Source organism: Emys orbicularis, chromosome 16 (assembly GCF_028017835.1).
Source record: "Emys orbicularis isolate rEmyOrb1 chromosome 16, rEmyOrb1.hap1, whole genome shotgun sequence".
Classification (NCBI taxonomy): Eukaryota; Metazoa; Chordata; order Testudines; family Emydidae; genus Emys; species Emys orbicularis.
In genome coordinates, this window is record NC_088698.1 from 20217885 (window position 1) to 20233280 (window position 15396).

Sequence of the window (15396 nt, forward strand, 5' to 3'; positions counted from 1 at the left end):
ATGAGGAAACCACTTTATTTTTGTCCCAGTGGCTCTCACGCCCAAATCCCTGTTTTGCTAGTGTTAAAGCTCTGGCTACTCTAAGTTTAAAGACCTCTTCCATGAGCATCTGCAGAGCCTTGCTTTTGAGAATGATTTTATAGTGATCAGTTTGGGTTCTCAGTGGTTTATTTCATGTACAACATATAGCACAGAGTAAATAAAATAGATCACCAAGAGGGAGCACTTTATTCGATGGAAGCTTCCTATTAAAAACCACAATGGGTCCCAGAGATCAGCGTTACCAATTTACTACTGATTTCATTACATTTTTATGTTAAAAGACACAGATAGTTTACATAAGACCAGCATCCGCCCTTAAAAAAAATGACCCGTTCAATAGTATTTACAGTGGGTGCCCCAAAATCTGGGCCTTTGCCACCTACAAGGAGTTAAAATTAATGCAGTATTTCCCCACAGTAAGTAAAAAGAAAAGTGGGATAAAGCCAAATGCCCTGGGGGAAAAAAGGTGTGTTATGTCCATTTTTTTAAGGGCAGTCACAGCACACAGAAGCAAATCAATCAACCCCTGCTACCCCCCAAGGTGGTGGGGGTTGAGCTTAGAGGCCTGGGGCCAAGTTCTTGATACACAGAAGCACTGCGAGGAGCGTAGAATCACTGTATGTATTAGAGAGGGGAAAAGGTAATTCAGCTTTTGCATGAGTGGATAGGTCTTTTGTTGATTTCCCTCGGTGACTAGGAAGGACCGTGCTGGGGAATAATGGCTGAGACCTGCCCCCAGAGAGAGCAGAGCTCTCCAAATGAGATGTAGGCAGATCCAGGCTCTGTCCGCATTAGCTCCGTTTATCATGGCTGGGCACAGCACCATCCCTGCAGTCGAACAGCCTCCCCTCCCTCCCCTCGTGGGGGTCAGCTAAGGTAATGCCATGCACCATCTGCACAGGGATTGTAACTGCACAGAGCCCACAGCCAACAGCTGTCGTGGAACACACAGCTTGCTCTGGCCTACCTCTGCAGAGCAGGGTCGACCCCCCCATGACAGGCAGGCAACAAGCTTAACTTTGAGAGGGGGAGCAGATACCTATTTACCCCTGCCAGCCAATTCTGCACTAGTTCCACCTTCCCCGTCCCCGGCGTAGATATGAATGAAAAGGAGAGCGGCTGGGGCTGGAGGGGAGAGTGCTGGCGAGCATTAACACAGTCTTGCTCAGTCAAGAGTGAAACAGAAGCCGTTAGGCAAGATCTATATTGGAAGGCTCTGAAACTAGTCAGTTATTTTTTCTGCGAAGCCCTGGGCCTCTCTCACAGAGGAATTCGGACCCAGCTATTCCTAGAACACAATCTTTGCAAGCATCACACCAGCCTTGTTTGTGCAGAAAGAGGTGTTTTGCAATCTCTCCCAGGCACAAAACATTAATAAATGCCTGCCCAGAGCAGGGTATCTGGACCCCCAGAGAAGATGCATCTAAGGATATGTTTACGCTGCAATCACGGGGTATGATTGCAAAAGATGTAGGCATAGCTGATCTAATTTTAAGGTAGCCAGCACAGGTCCCAGACCCAGCAAAGCTGCAGGAGAGAGAACTGCAGCACAGGCTAGCCTCACGAGTAGTTACCCTGGATCCTGGGTAGGCTTGCAAAGCCTGCCTTAAAAGCCCATGCTGCCATGAGTTCACTGCTCCTTGACCCAACGTAGCTATATTCAGCTAGCTCAGGTACACCTACATGAGCCGCAATCACAGCCCACAACTGCAGTGCAGACAGACCCGAATATTAAACTGAGGCTACACGTGGTCACAGCCAAGAGGATGTGGTGTTCAAGGTAGCTGTCAGAAAGTGGTACCCCTGGAAACACACTATAGAAGTAGCCCAAGAACGACAGTGCTTATGGACTGCAGTCCCCGAGTACTGTGGTGGTAATTTATTTATTCATTGCACATAGGTGATGGGTAACAGAAAGAGCTCCTCTAAGACACAGCTTCCTTTTTCTAGCAAGGTTCAGCTTTTATGCAGTTTTACAGTCAAAAAATCAGGCAGGTTAAGTGCAATGCCTAAGGTCAGATGGCAGGGTACATGCACACGTTGAGCTGAGAGCATAACAACCAGCCGGAGGAGACATGCCCACGCTAGCTCTGATAGAGGTAGTGGGCTAAAAATAGACTATAGCTGCAGTGTCACGAAGGGCTAGCTGCCCCAAGTACATACCCATTCGAGATGCTAGGCACGTGCCCCACTTGCCCTGCTGCGGCTACGCTCCGTTCTCAGTGTGCTAGCTGGATCAGAGCCAGGGTGGGCAAGGCTCCTTCCCTTGGGAATCACACCCCCAGCTCCACGTGTAGATATCCCCTCTGCCGCCTTATGCCCTGCCTCTCAGAAGTTACAAGCTTGGCTCCCCTACAGCGTTGTTTTTCCAAGGCCTAGGCCAAGCGAATTAACATGAACAATAAAAACAATTCCTCCTCCACACCCCACCCAGAGCGTGTTAACTCACTGTGCAAATCCAGGTGATGAATGTTAGTTATTTTGACCAGTACTAAATTACAATAAAATAACGAGGCCGTCTGGCTTGCTGCTCCTGGTGCGAGCTTCCCGCCCCAGAGTGGCATTTTACCCATCCGCAGTCATGTCAGCTCGTGAGGAACAGAGATTTCTACTGAGAGTTTAATGAGCCTTCTCCTCCCTCTCCCCCGCCCCAACCAAACTACATTTCTTCTCTGGTGACTATGCCAGTGGGTGGGGAACAGGTGTGCCCGGCTGATTAGCCCCGAGGAGAATGTAACCAGAGCCTGGCACTGCCCAGGCAGATGAGGGCGAGGGCTCTTGGGTGGTTTGGGGTTTCACTAGCCAGGCTGAGAAGGCTGTTTTATCCAGGTTTACTCAAGAAACGGCACAGACTGTGGCACACATTATGAAGACACTCTCCAAAATCCATGAGTTGGAAGAAAAACGGTAACACAAGGGCTGTGGGTCTGTTTTTAAGCAGGGCCTTGTTAATTCAAATGCAGCGCTGATAAATCAGGATGGCCAACCTCTATCTCTCACTTTATCATTACCCGGTTTCATTTTTAATCACTGACTGCCTGCTTCCGAGCACTCAGCAATTCACAATGCTGCCAGGGCAGAATGGCCCTACTGGTGGAAAAAGGCTTTTCCTGGAAGCGATTATATTTCCCAGCCATTAAAAATGTACAGACTCATATGGGAACATGGATTTATTTTTAGGGGTGAGTGGGGAGGGCGCATCTGCTTCACTTTCTGCCACGGGCTCCTCCCACCCACTGGGCTGTTCTGACTCCCATGATCCCTTGGGCTTCAAGCACAAGGAGGGGGCAGGGCTCACAACGTTCAACGCTTTGATCACAAACATCATTTTCGTCACAAAAAAAGAAAGCAAAACTAAGAAATTCACGCACGTTGTGCATCGTTCTGGATTTATAAAGCTTTGATTTCTTGACTTCCCAATGCACTACCTTTTGTGGCTGCTTTAACAGATAAGCGAACCATACGCACCCTGACACAATGAACTCACACCCTACAAAGTTATACACACTATTAAGCTATACACCCTCTGCACCAATTCCGTCTAGCAGCTCAGGGTATGACGTCAGGTCTGACAGGACAGTTTATGTGCAGTCACTTTTCTTTTGTCCCCCACCTCAGTTAAATGTCATCCTGGGTTTGAGCTTCCCAAGTTGGGATCCAATTTTTCCCACGGTTCAGAGGATCTGGAGTGTGGGTTTAAGTCCATCTCTAGAAAGACTGAGGGAGGTTTCTAGAGGAGACAGCATGGCTCTCATTTAAGAGCACAGCATCAAAATAAAAGCTCCCACCCATTGAAAAAAAAAAAAAAAAAAAAGCACTCTGTGAGTCAGCAACCTCATTATTCCAGCAGTGAGTTCATACCACTCCGGGATGAAAGCGCTGCTCTCCTGACACACACCCTGGGAATTGCAACCATTTCCACATGCCCGGGGCCACATCACATGCCACATCACCCAGCTCTGTATTTCCCTCTGAAAGGGCTACAGGCTCGGGAAGTGGCTTTCCTGGCACGTGGGAAACTGGGTATGTGACCTACATGCAGTGAATGAGTGTTACAGGATTGGTGCTGCTGGGAGAGCCTGCAGTATTCGATGCTACCTTGGGAAGAGCTTGCAAGGGGGAAAACCATGGCTGCTCGCTCTTGAACCCAGGAGGTAGTACCTGACACAGGAAGGCCAACTTGCACATGGGGAACAAGGCCCTTGGAAATCGCTTGCAAAAAGCCAGCAGGGCAGCTTCCATACCAAGCATGTTCTAGGGTGCATGCAGCAGTGAAATGGGTGTATGTGGGAGGAGACAGAGCCAATTCGGGCAATCTAGCAGCAGCTTGACACTCTCTGGACCACATTGCTGCTGGTTAAGGAATGTAGAGGCAGGTGGCCAAACATTTAAGTCATATCCCCAACATGATGAGCTGATGGCACAAGAGGACAGGTGTAAATACAGACAGAGTAAGCAAGTGGAAAAAAATAGAAATGCTGGAAGAATGCTTACTTGGGCATCAGCATCTTGTTTTTCTCATAGAAGAGACGAAGATCTTGAGGGCTGCTGGCCTATGGAGAAGAAAGAAAACATGTCTAGAGCAGCTTGCAATAACGCAGGGAGGGGAATAATTATGATTTTAACCTATTTCACAATTGCTTTGAAGTGTACTGCGGTTGCTTTCCTACTGCTGAACTAGCACTGAAAGCAGTTTCGATTTCAGGAGACCCTACAGACTGCAATACCCAGACTGCGGCGTGGACTGAAAATACAGTATTTCAGCCTTCTGTATTTTTGTCCCTGACCGGATTCTATTTTCCTCTCCTTTTCTGAAGGCTCAGCTTCATGTCCATGAGTTCTGCAGCTCAGTTCTAAGCTGCCCTAATAGCCTCTCCCAGGAGGCTATATAATTGCAGACGCCAGGAGTCCCAAATGATGAATGGCAGCTCCTGCAGAGAACATGGATTAGTGCTTCGGGGTCTTAAGAAAGGGGGCAGGGAGGTTGTTGATGTGAAAGGCATCAGTGGAGAACTCCAGTTCTCTTGAGAAACAGGGAAACATCAAGACTACCAGACCCTAGAGTCTTTTGCCAGCAGTTCTCAAGCTCCAGCTGTTATCGCTGATGGGAGACAGTTTCTGGTCATGATCATAAAGAAATCAAATTCTGGGAGAGACAAGACTTAAAAAAATAAAGCAACCCACTACGAGAGGTTAGCGTCCAAGGTTAAAAATAAAGTCTCCAGGAAATAAGCAAAGTCCCATACAGCCTCCTCATGCTGTTCCTCTTTTGTTTGGTTTTTTATGAACTAAATAATACAGGACCTGTAAATCGCCCCGAGAGTGTTCTTAGTGTGCAGAAGCTTTCAGCCTAGACCAATGGTCTCTAATGGAAAGCGGTGGGGGCTGGCTGGCATGCAAACCACAGACATGGAGGCGAGTGGGAACGGGGAAGAGAGAAGGGAAAGAGTCATGCTCTGGCCCGATCACTGCTGCAGGATGCACTGTTTGCAAAAGGTGGGAGGCACTGGGAGGTCACAGGCAGTTTGTCCAGACCCTGGGGATCAGCAGAGAACCAGGCAGATTTACCAAAAGACCTTGAGCTCTTCCTCCCATCCAGTTCCATTTCTGAATTGGAAACATTTCAGGTCAACTAAGATGCTTAAGGAGCCAGCGGGGGCAATGCAGGCAAACCGGACCACGGACAGGTGTGAATGGTCACTGCTGCAGCACGCTTAGAGGCCGGACAAGCAGTCGCATGGTTGTTTTGCCATTGTGTTTAGCCAGCACTTCACATCATGCCGCCCCTGTTTCAAACGGCACCTGCAGGCCTGAAGGTGAAAACTCAGCTAATGACAGCTACTGGGACAAATCGAAAGCTGAGTGAAGTCAATGGGAGATAAGTTGACTTCTGGCCCTTAGTGGGCTGCAAAACTTCAGCTGATCAGAGTTCGTGACAAAGCTATTGTTTCTAAGCTTGCACATGCGCTCATGCACACACACAGCTTCCTAAAGGGAAGTAGAGCTTCTCTTTCAGTGGAACAAGAAAGCTGTCCTAGATTTCCTTTCTGCGGCAGCTTATCCCTCGTTATTTCATGGAAAGAGGTGGGACAAAACTGGGTCGCAGCGATATGCTCCGTTTTCCAGTTTCACAAAAATGTTAAGCGACCCCCTGTTCAGCAGAGGTGGCTGCATCGCAGAAGAGAATCCATGTGACGGCGTTTCCAAGCCTGGCAATCTAACCTGATTTACTTCAGTATAAACCTGCATTTTTTAACCCTTCCCCACATGGATCCCGCTCTGCAATCCGCATCTCATTGTTCGTCCAATTTCAAACAAGCCAGGGCACACAAGGCACAGAAGAGCTTGGCAGCAATGCTATGGGCACACGCATGCACAGAACCCTACAAGTAGGAATACAGTTCCACAGTGATCAGGGTAAGTGCATATTCATGTCAGCAAGAGATACAAGGATTGGCTGTCTTCTTTATTCACTCCCTGGTTCAACAGCTCAATTGTTTTAGACAAACAATGAATCTCTGATCTATTTCAAACATTTTGTCAGAAGCTTTCTAGAAGTAACAGCTGCAGTATATCAAAGGAGCACGTCTTTAAAGTGCAAGTTAATTGGGAGCATGTTTTCTGAGCACAAATAAAACCCTTTAACAAAACTCCCCCGTTTTAAAATTTAATAAAAAGGCAGTTTAGGGATTATGAAAAGTTTGGATGGATAGGTTTGGAGAAGGGAGTCTTGCATTTCTTTTCTGAACAGGTTTTACTGCAAGTTTCCCCCACACTGGCTTAGCGATGTGCTTCTCACCGGTTCTGGAGGCAGCACATCTAGAAGTGGAAGGGTGGTTTAATCCCTGCCCAACTAAACCTTGGTCTCTTAGCTGAAGCTGCCCAAGAGGGCCCTTACTTCAGCATTGGTAACTACGATGTAACCATGTGTCTGCTGGGAAATGGACTGACACTACCCAACCCAGTTCACACTGGCCACCAAACCCCCTCAGATGACACTTCTGATCACTAATGGCCCAGACAGGCCTTCATCTTAGTGTAACCCCATTACTAATCAACTGAGCCATCCGGCCCCACTCCTAGGAGTAAGCTAAGACTAGACCTACAATAACCATCTTGCTACACAGGCAGTGCTGATCAAGGCTGCACACTGTTGGGAGCACTCGGACGTCAACAACCTATTGACTGCACTAACTATCCCATGCTTTTTGGGGCTAATATACTGTCCTCCCCTCCCCCCCAAGAATAGAAATTCACAGGTACAGCTGGGCAAATAATGACTGTTTCCATTTGCTGGCAATTCTGAAAAACTGAAAATAAGTTTTGTTTCAGGTCAAACCAAAACCAAAAAGTTGCGATGAACTCAAAAGTTAAAAAAATAAGAGTCTGAACCTTTCCTTTCGACTAACCCATTTTGTTTTGATTTCAGGCACTTTGACAAAAAACAGGGAGGACTAGATTCACAAAACACTGGGGGAGGGAAGCGGGCAGATCACCTTTAGCCCAGTGGATAGGGTACTCTTCTGGGACGAGAGACACCCAGGTTCAATTCAATGGAGAAGAGATCTCAACTTGGGTCTCCTACATTTCAGCAGGTCTCTCTCAATCTCTCCTGTTCTACTGTGTATAAATAATCAGTCGTTGGAGCAGGTACTTGAATCTGGATCTCCCACATCCTACGTGAGCATGCTAAGCACCAGCCTATACAGTCATTCTCACGCTCTTCCCCTAGCTGACTAACTGGTTGTCATCTAGTCACAACCTGCTGCTTCTGGTGTGCGTTTAAATCAGTACTGTTTCCCCAAATCCTGCAAAAACCAGCAGCAAGTCTAGAAAAGGAATTTCTCATCCCTAACAATACAGGACTGGCTCTGGCTAACTCAGTTTGGGGCTATAAAACCAGCCTGCTTTCCAAACAAAAGTCTTGTTCAAGTCCAGGTCTAAAAACCTTCCTTCATCAGTTGCACTGAAGGTTCATTTCACAGTGTAAATCCCTTATGGTTGTTATAAATGGCACATAATCCTAGTACTTATCTAGGCAGAATTAACTGGGAAAGAATAGCGCAGCAGGCTCAGTGCATCAGGCTTGGAAATTAATTTTTCATCTAGCAGCTAGCTGGGATGAGAACACACACAGACAGTTTAACTCTTTTAGAGCTGGCAGACCAGCACTTTTAAGTGTTTGAACTATTGCCATTCTCTGACACCTCTCTCTCTCTCATAGGCACATTCCACTGTCAGACAGAGGATTCTTGACAATACCTAGCACAATGAATAGCCAGGTACTGGGCTCCCCTGGAAAGATCTTACATCAGCTGGATGCAGATGGTACCACTGAAAGCTTTAAAAAAGTTGCATCACAAACCATAAACCCCCCTACACACAGACACACACAAACAGACACACACACAGAGACACACACACAGAGACACTCTGCACCCTGATTATTAGAGGCATCAGTGGTACTTGCTACTCTGAAAAATTAAATCAAGACTGTATGACCTGACCAAGTCTTACAAATAAATCAAGACCGTAAGGAATCAAGTGATTTTTTAACTCTTGTGCCTGGTTCGAGCTCTATCCCCAGTCTAACAGACAAGCCACCGGACTGGGACTCAGGAGTTTGGGATTCTATTCCTAGCTCTGCCAATGACCTGCCGTGTCCCCAGGCAAATCTCTTCCACGCTGTGCCTGTTCTCCCCTCCTCCCAGTCTGCCTTGCCTATTCGGTCTGTAAGGTCTTTAGGGAGAGACTGTGTCTACGTATTTCTCCAGGGCACAGCACAAAAGGGCTCTGATCTCTGTTGGAGTTTCTAGATGTTACTGTAACATACACAAATAAAACAGCAAGAGCAGGGAACACAAAGTGCAAGCCCTCAGTCACATAAGGCAGAAAAGCCACAATTCTGGACCACCACCTCATTCGTTAGGCCAGGCCTATTAACAATTCAACATTAATACAATGCTCAGCAAATGTGTCGATAGGGATTATGCATCCTCTTAATCTCACCCCTCTGGCAGGCTCCTTGTTTTGTTTATGGACATGTTTAATATACACAGCTCCTTAGGACATCTTGGACAGTCACGCTACCAACTGTCCAGGTCTGACAATCAGACATGGTGTGTGTGGTGGGTGGGGAGAGGAATGGTGATGTCAGGGAAGTTGGATCAGGTGACCTGGCTGCTGTTCATTTTCATTCTACAATAAAGAAGAAGAAAACCCACCCACTCTCTTCTGCCTTGACTTGGCAGGTTACATTTCCCTAACAGAAAGGCAAGACAGTTGGACCCAGCCTTTCCAGACGTGCTAACAACTCCTTATTCCATCTACCCAAGTCCCTTGAAGTCTATTGAACATATAAAGACTCATCTTCTTGCTGAGGACAACCTTTCTCGTGCACAGCACCCCTGCGAGCCTCTCCGGATGCTCATGACAGGTGAAAAGCAGGCAGAAGTCGGAGGGGATGGATCCCGTATTCCATTGCACCAGGGGAAAGGGCAGTCAGCCATTCTCTGGCTCGGCTTGAGGAATCTAACAAAATCTTAACCAGACGTGCATGTGTCCTCCTCCCCAGGCACTGGCTAAATAAGCTACCTTGGCAAACTTCGACCCAGAAGGGAGAAACGCAAAGGGACCTTGCTCTCTGAGACAGCAAAATCAACAGGAAATGGATCACTGCTGAGGGGCAGCCACCATCTCCCACTGGACCCAGCCAGGTTTGGGACAGGAAGAGGGGGTTGGATTCCTCTGAAACATCAGGCACTGGCCATTGCCAGAGGAAGGACCCTGGAATAACAGGCTCGTCCAGTCAGAGTTTCTCTGTTCTGCATTTGGGTTATGTCAAGCTGCACTCAAGGCACACCCCGAGAGGTCTCAGATGGACAGTAGAAAGCAGGTACCTTTACGAGTGCTGGAGGGATGCAGCTGCCTCTTTACCTTCTTTCCTTGGCTGATCTGTCCAGGTGGGTCTGGGCACCCTAGCCACCTCCCTTCTCTGTGCTAATTTTGCTGCTCTACAATCCGCTCAGAAATGTCAAAACCAAACCCCGCTTTGTCCAGTCTGCACCTACCAACATTTGCATTCCATGCACCCCCCACTCTCCCAGCCTCTTTGCACAATTGATTATTATCAACTCCAAGACCTTCAGCTGTTGCAGCACCTCTTGCAAAGCCTCCACTGGTGCAAATGAGGGAATAAACTCCTTTAACGTTTAACTAGCTCTCCGAGCATCTGCCACAGGCAGGCTTCATTTGCCTAGAACTTACAACCTGGGAAACGCGGTTGGTAACCTCTGTCTTAAGTGTAAACACACGATCTCAACACACACACACATACTCAGAGGACCATCTGGACTGGGCTTTGCTTTCTCCCAGATCAAACAGATTCGTAATGGTTACTGTAGTAACAAAACAGGGCTCAGTATTTTGTTGCCAAAGCACAACCCCCAAAAGATAGAGGCAAGGAAATCAAGACAGATGTGCAACTTGTACCCACTAAAGAAAAACACTCATTCCAATCAAGATCTTCTGAAGTTACTCTTCTCATGCCAAGGAGTTAGGTGACCCCTTATTTCCCTATGCAAGCTACCCAGATCGCTGATCACACAGCACTGCTGGGGGCTGCCTCATCTCCACATAAGTAAGAGGGCAGAACAATAGAAAGAGCTTGGACTCTGCCCTTCCCCCTACCCAGAGCCCCACCCCCAGCCCCAGGCTGGCAGAGTTGAGTACAGCAGGCTGGGAAACATATTTTCCAAGACAATTTTCTCAACAGAATATTGTCACAGGAAAATTTCCATGTAGTTAAAAAGGCATTTGTCACTGAATAATAATAATGGTCATACCTCAGGCTTTTCAAAGAAGTCAGCTGTCCCAAGGTTGCATGTGAGCGCAGAATGCCTACACAATGCCTGCTTTGGCCCACAAAGTCAGGGAAATTTAAATCAGTAGTTTGTGTGGAGCTTTGAGGTCCTTTAATAGTGGGCAAGGAGCTCATTTATGTGTGTGAGTCAAAGCTTTGTGTGTATATACACACAGCTTTATTTTAAATAAACACACAATCTTTCTTTTCTTTTCTTCTAATAGTTATTTCTTCCCCCTTCCCCATTAAACAAAGTTGTTGAGACCGAGAACAAGAAAATGTAACCAGCAACTATGAAACAGTCAAAAATTTCATGCAGACCATAGGAGATACTGTCAAAACAAAAATTACACCCGCAGGGAAGATGAAGGCTCGCTTTCGTTACAGAGCAAGGTGGGCAGACCAGAAAGTATTGTCAGAGAAGATCCCTAAACTGAGATGAAAAAATAACTCTGGCATCTAGAAAGGAAAACATGCCCTCAGCACTGAGACCACACCAAAATAAAAGCCTCAATTTACTGCTACACCCAACCACTCCTTCCTGTAAGATTTCTAACCGGCTTGTAAATCACCTTATCCTTCCCGGTTACATAGCTTCATAAATATTCGAGATCTCACTTTAAATTATGAAAGCTCTGAATCTAAACCAGAAACAATCCAGCAGCTCATAAAACTGGGCTTATGTCACTGCAGAATTTTCTTCTAGTTATCTTCATTTTCAGTGAGTCAGTCATTAGGATGGATTTGGGGGGTGAGGGGGAGAATCAGATTTCAATGGCCACTGCAACAGTGATCAGGGTTTCAAAATGTAGCCCCCCCCCCCCAAAAAAAAGACTTCAGATCAATTCATATCTGATGAGAAGAACTGAAGTTTTCATGTCAGGTGTTCCCATGTCACTCTGTATTGATTCGCAGAAAACCCTGGTTGATTCTTGGCCTCTTGCTTCCTGGGTTAAAAAGAGACGGGAGCCCACACACGGAGACTCTGGGTAGGTCTACACTGTAGTTGGGAGGTGCAGTTTCCGCAGGTGTAGGCAGACCTTGCTAAAAATAGCAGTCAAACCACAGAGGTAGGGACTGAGTTCATACCATATTCCTGTGCACTCTGGGGCTATGCCTACACATGCTGCAGTCTCACCTCCCGGCTGCAGTGTAGAAATATCCTCTGAAAATCAGGAAGCTAATTGCACATCACTCTGCCAATGCACCCATCAACTCAAATGCATAGGCTCCAAAAGGAAGTCCCTTGTCAGTGCTCCCCTGGCTAGAAAGGCGGTGATTGTGCTAGGGAAAGGTTTTAAGGCTGTATGAATGCCATGGAAAGGGGTATGGAACGGGAGGATTTGGGGTGTTCAACAGGTAGGGGGAGGAAACCATGGACCCCCTTGGCATAGGAGGAACAAAATAAGGTGAGTATAACCATATGTGGGCAACTGGTGCTTGGGAGGAGAAAACTGGAAGCTGAAGCTAGATACATTCAGAATGGAAACAAGGTGAACAGTGTGGGTAATTAACTAGTGGAACAATTCACCTAGGGATCTGCTAGATTCTTCATCGCTTGACATCTTTAAATCAAGCGTGGGTGTCTATCTTAAAGATAGGCTTTAGTTTAACCAGAAGTTATGGGCACGTTGGGTGGAATTCTAAGGCCTGTGTTAGATGCAGACGGTCAGACTAGATCATAATGGTCCCTTTCTGGCCTTGAAAAAAACCCAATATTTACACAGACTTCTCCCATAAGACTTTCCTACTCTATTCCAGAAGCCAGGCTATTTCAGCTACAATGCACCGTTTCAAACCAGAGTCATGCCAATCAGCCATAATATTTCCCTTCCGATTAGTTGATCCTCCTTATTGTCCCTACACCCTCAAGCCCAACAGAAAACATATTATTCCCTGTGAACAGTCATAAAGGGAAACTGATTTTAAAGCAAGCTGCTGGGAATATCATTGCTTTCAGGGTCCAAGACAACCTTCTGAAAAGATGGCCTTTCACAAGAACACACGCACATGGGGATATATTTCCACTGCTGCCCTGAGGCAGACTCTGGAGAAGAAGCATCGGCCTCCACCGGTATTTGCAGCACTGAAAAAGATGGGAGCATCCCATGGACTTGAGAATTAAGGAGCTTATCTTGCTCAGTGGGATGGACAGACAGACAGGCTGACTTCCCTGGAGACTGGGTTCCTCGGGCTCAGTATTGTAGGTGACCCCTGGCGTGGGTAAAACGGATGAAAAACAGCAAGAAACTCATCAAGCATTAATAGCCATAGAGCCACTCACCTGGAAGGGAGCCTTTCCTGTCAGACACTGGTAAATGATGGTTCCTATGCTCCAAAGGTCAGCTTTAGCGTCATAGTGTTGGGACATAATGACTTCTGGGGCCTGCGTGGAGAGAGAACACAGAGTTTTGTTTAAAAAGACTCGGCTCTTTTCTTGGCAGCTACCAGAGAAACAGAAGCCCCTAATTTTTAAAAAAAAGCACCAGGCCAAGATTCCACCAAAGAAAAGGGATTAAAGATTTTTTCCCCTGCTTTAAAGTGCTGCATTCATATTAGCAAGGAGGCGGTTTCATAACGCTAATCTGGTTACTTGAGGCATGGTTTTACTTTAGGCACTGCCCGCTTTACTTCTGCCTGAGGCATTGTAAGCAAAACAGTGCATCCCCTTCTCAGGCATTACAATCTCTATTGAATCAACTTGCAAACAAAGGAGTCCCTTTGGAGCAGCACAGGCATCTCTTCTAAAACAAAGCAACTGCACACACACACACTCCAGTTCAAGTCCCAACGTTACCAGTTACAGCCACGACAAACAAAGGATCCAGTTGGTACAGGTAACTCAGCCCTTCCCGCTCCATGGATTTCTTAAGAGGCTAATCCAAGCAAGCAGCTGTGACATGTGGCAGTAGTCATGTCAGTGGACGGGACTTGAGTTCAAAAGCAGGCCCATGTATTTATCCAAAAATAGGTAAGTCCCCACCTTGCTTCCCCACAATCTCTGTGGTCTGGAACCTTCCACAAAATGCACCCCACTCCTCACTGCAGGTTTGCTCCAGAAGCTAAAGATAGCATAGATTCAGAATGATCAATAGCTCAGAATGCAATGTGCCTCTGGATCTGTGTGGAGGTGAAGGTGGGAGAAGGACAGGCTAGCTTAAAACCTATATTTATAAAAGAGACTTCCTCTAACGCTCACAGGAGACAGGACTGAAAGGGGATCAGTTTCCTAGCTGTGCCACAAGCAAAGGCCAAGAAAAGATTTGTTCCATTTGGGTTGAGGGTGGCATTGGGAGGAGAGGGGACAAAACAAAAACACCCCACTCTGAACAATGCACGGACAGGAGCTGGTTAACCCTGCCTCAGCACCAAACAAACAGAGTCAAGGAAACGGTTGTCAATGGCAGATGTGGATGCTCAGAACCATTCTGGGTGAGGACCCAGATTTCGTGAGGGGTCAGACACACCGCCCCCTTTGCTGCACTCTCACACTGACATAGCATTCCTCCTACTGTGGCAAGGCAAGAAAGTAGGGCTGGCTATGTGCATGCATGAGGACACGCGGATAGGGAATGCAGAGGCCACCCCTGCTATCTGTCGCTCACCATGCACACACAGGGAGCCACAACAGCAGCAGAGTAAACCCCTGAATGCCTCCCAGAAATCAGAACACATTTTACTCAGAACTTAACACACCCACCCACCTCCCCCAAAAAATCACCTTTAAATCAAGAACATGGAACTTTTTAAACCCAAAAGGAATTCCCAGAGTACTTACAAAAAAAATAGTCCCTCTCACTTTAAAAGTGAGCCAGATATCTGATCTACTTTCAAGAGAACGTAAAAGAAAAAGCGTCACTAAAAATAGACAGTTCAGGAAAGTTTCTCAAGAGGAAAGAGGTTACATCACCCTTATATACAGCATGTCAACAAACAACTGGCTTCAACAATAAAGCGAGAGGAAGTCAGGCTCGCTTTGGTTTGCACCAACAGATGCAGTTTTAAACACAGTGGAGCTAAAGGCCACTGTGTAATGCAGCCGAGTCCTGTGCCAGGACGAAGGCTCAGGCTGGGGGTTTTAAAAGGAGCTTAAGGAAAGTAGGCACTTAAACCACATTGAAATTCAATGAGAGTTGGCCATCTCAGGCAACATCTATGATAAAAAACACAGCAGCGGCCCAGCTGCACCATAGACACTACAGTGACGAAAGGTTTTTTTTTATCCCTGTAATAAATCCACCTCTCCCAGAGGCAGTAACTAGGTCAGCAGAAGAATTCTTCCCTCGACCTAGCGGTGTCACCAACGGGGCTTAGGTTGACTTCACTACATCGCACAGCCCTGAGCAACTTAGTTAAGCCAACCTACCTTTGGAGTGCAGACCAGGTCTAATTCTCCATCTCACCTTTGAAAACCCCCGTCTGAATTAATGGGAGAGCATTGACTTTTCAATTAATCAACCACACCCATCTTGCAGAGCAGTCACCTGGACCAG

General features: G+C 46.8%; 1 protein-coding gene across 1 annotated transcript in view; it reads right to left on the minus strand.

Annotated features, from left to right (window-relative positions):
• ULK1 (unc-51 like autophagy activating kinase 1) overlaps positions 1-15396 on the minus strand; it is a 96494-nt gene that overhangs the window by 41331 nt on the left and 39767 nt on the right. Inside the window, exons 8-9 of the mRNA XM_065417980.1 lie at positions 13188-13289; positions 4537-4595 (exon numbers count right to left, since the gene is read on the minus strand). Of these exons, the coding sequence (XP_065274052.1) occupies positions 4537-4595; positions 13188-13289 (161 nt within the window). The remainder of the gene's footprint in view (positions 1-4536; positions 4596-13187; positions 13290-15396) is intronic.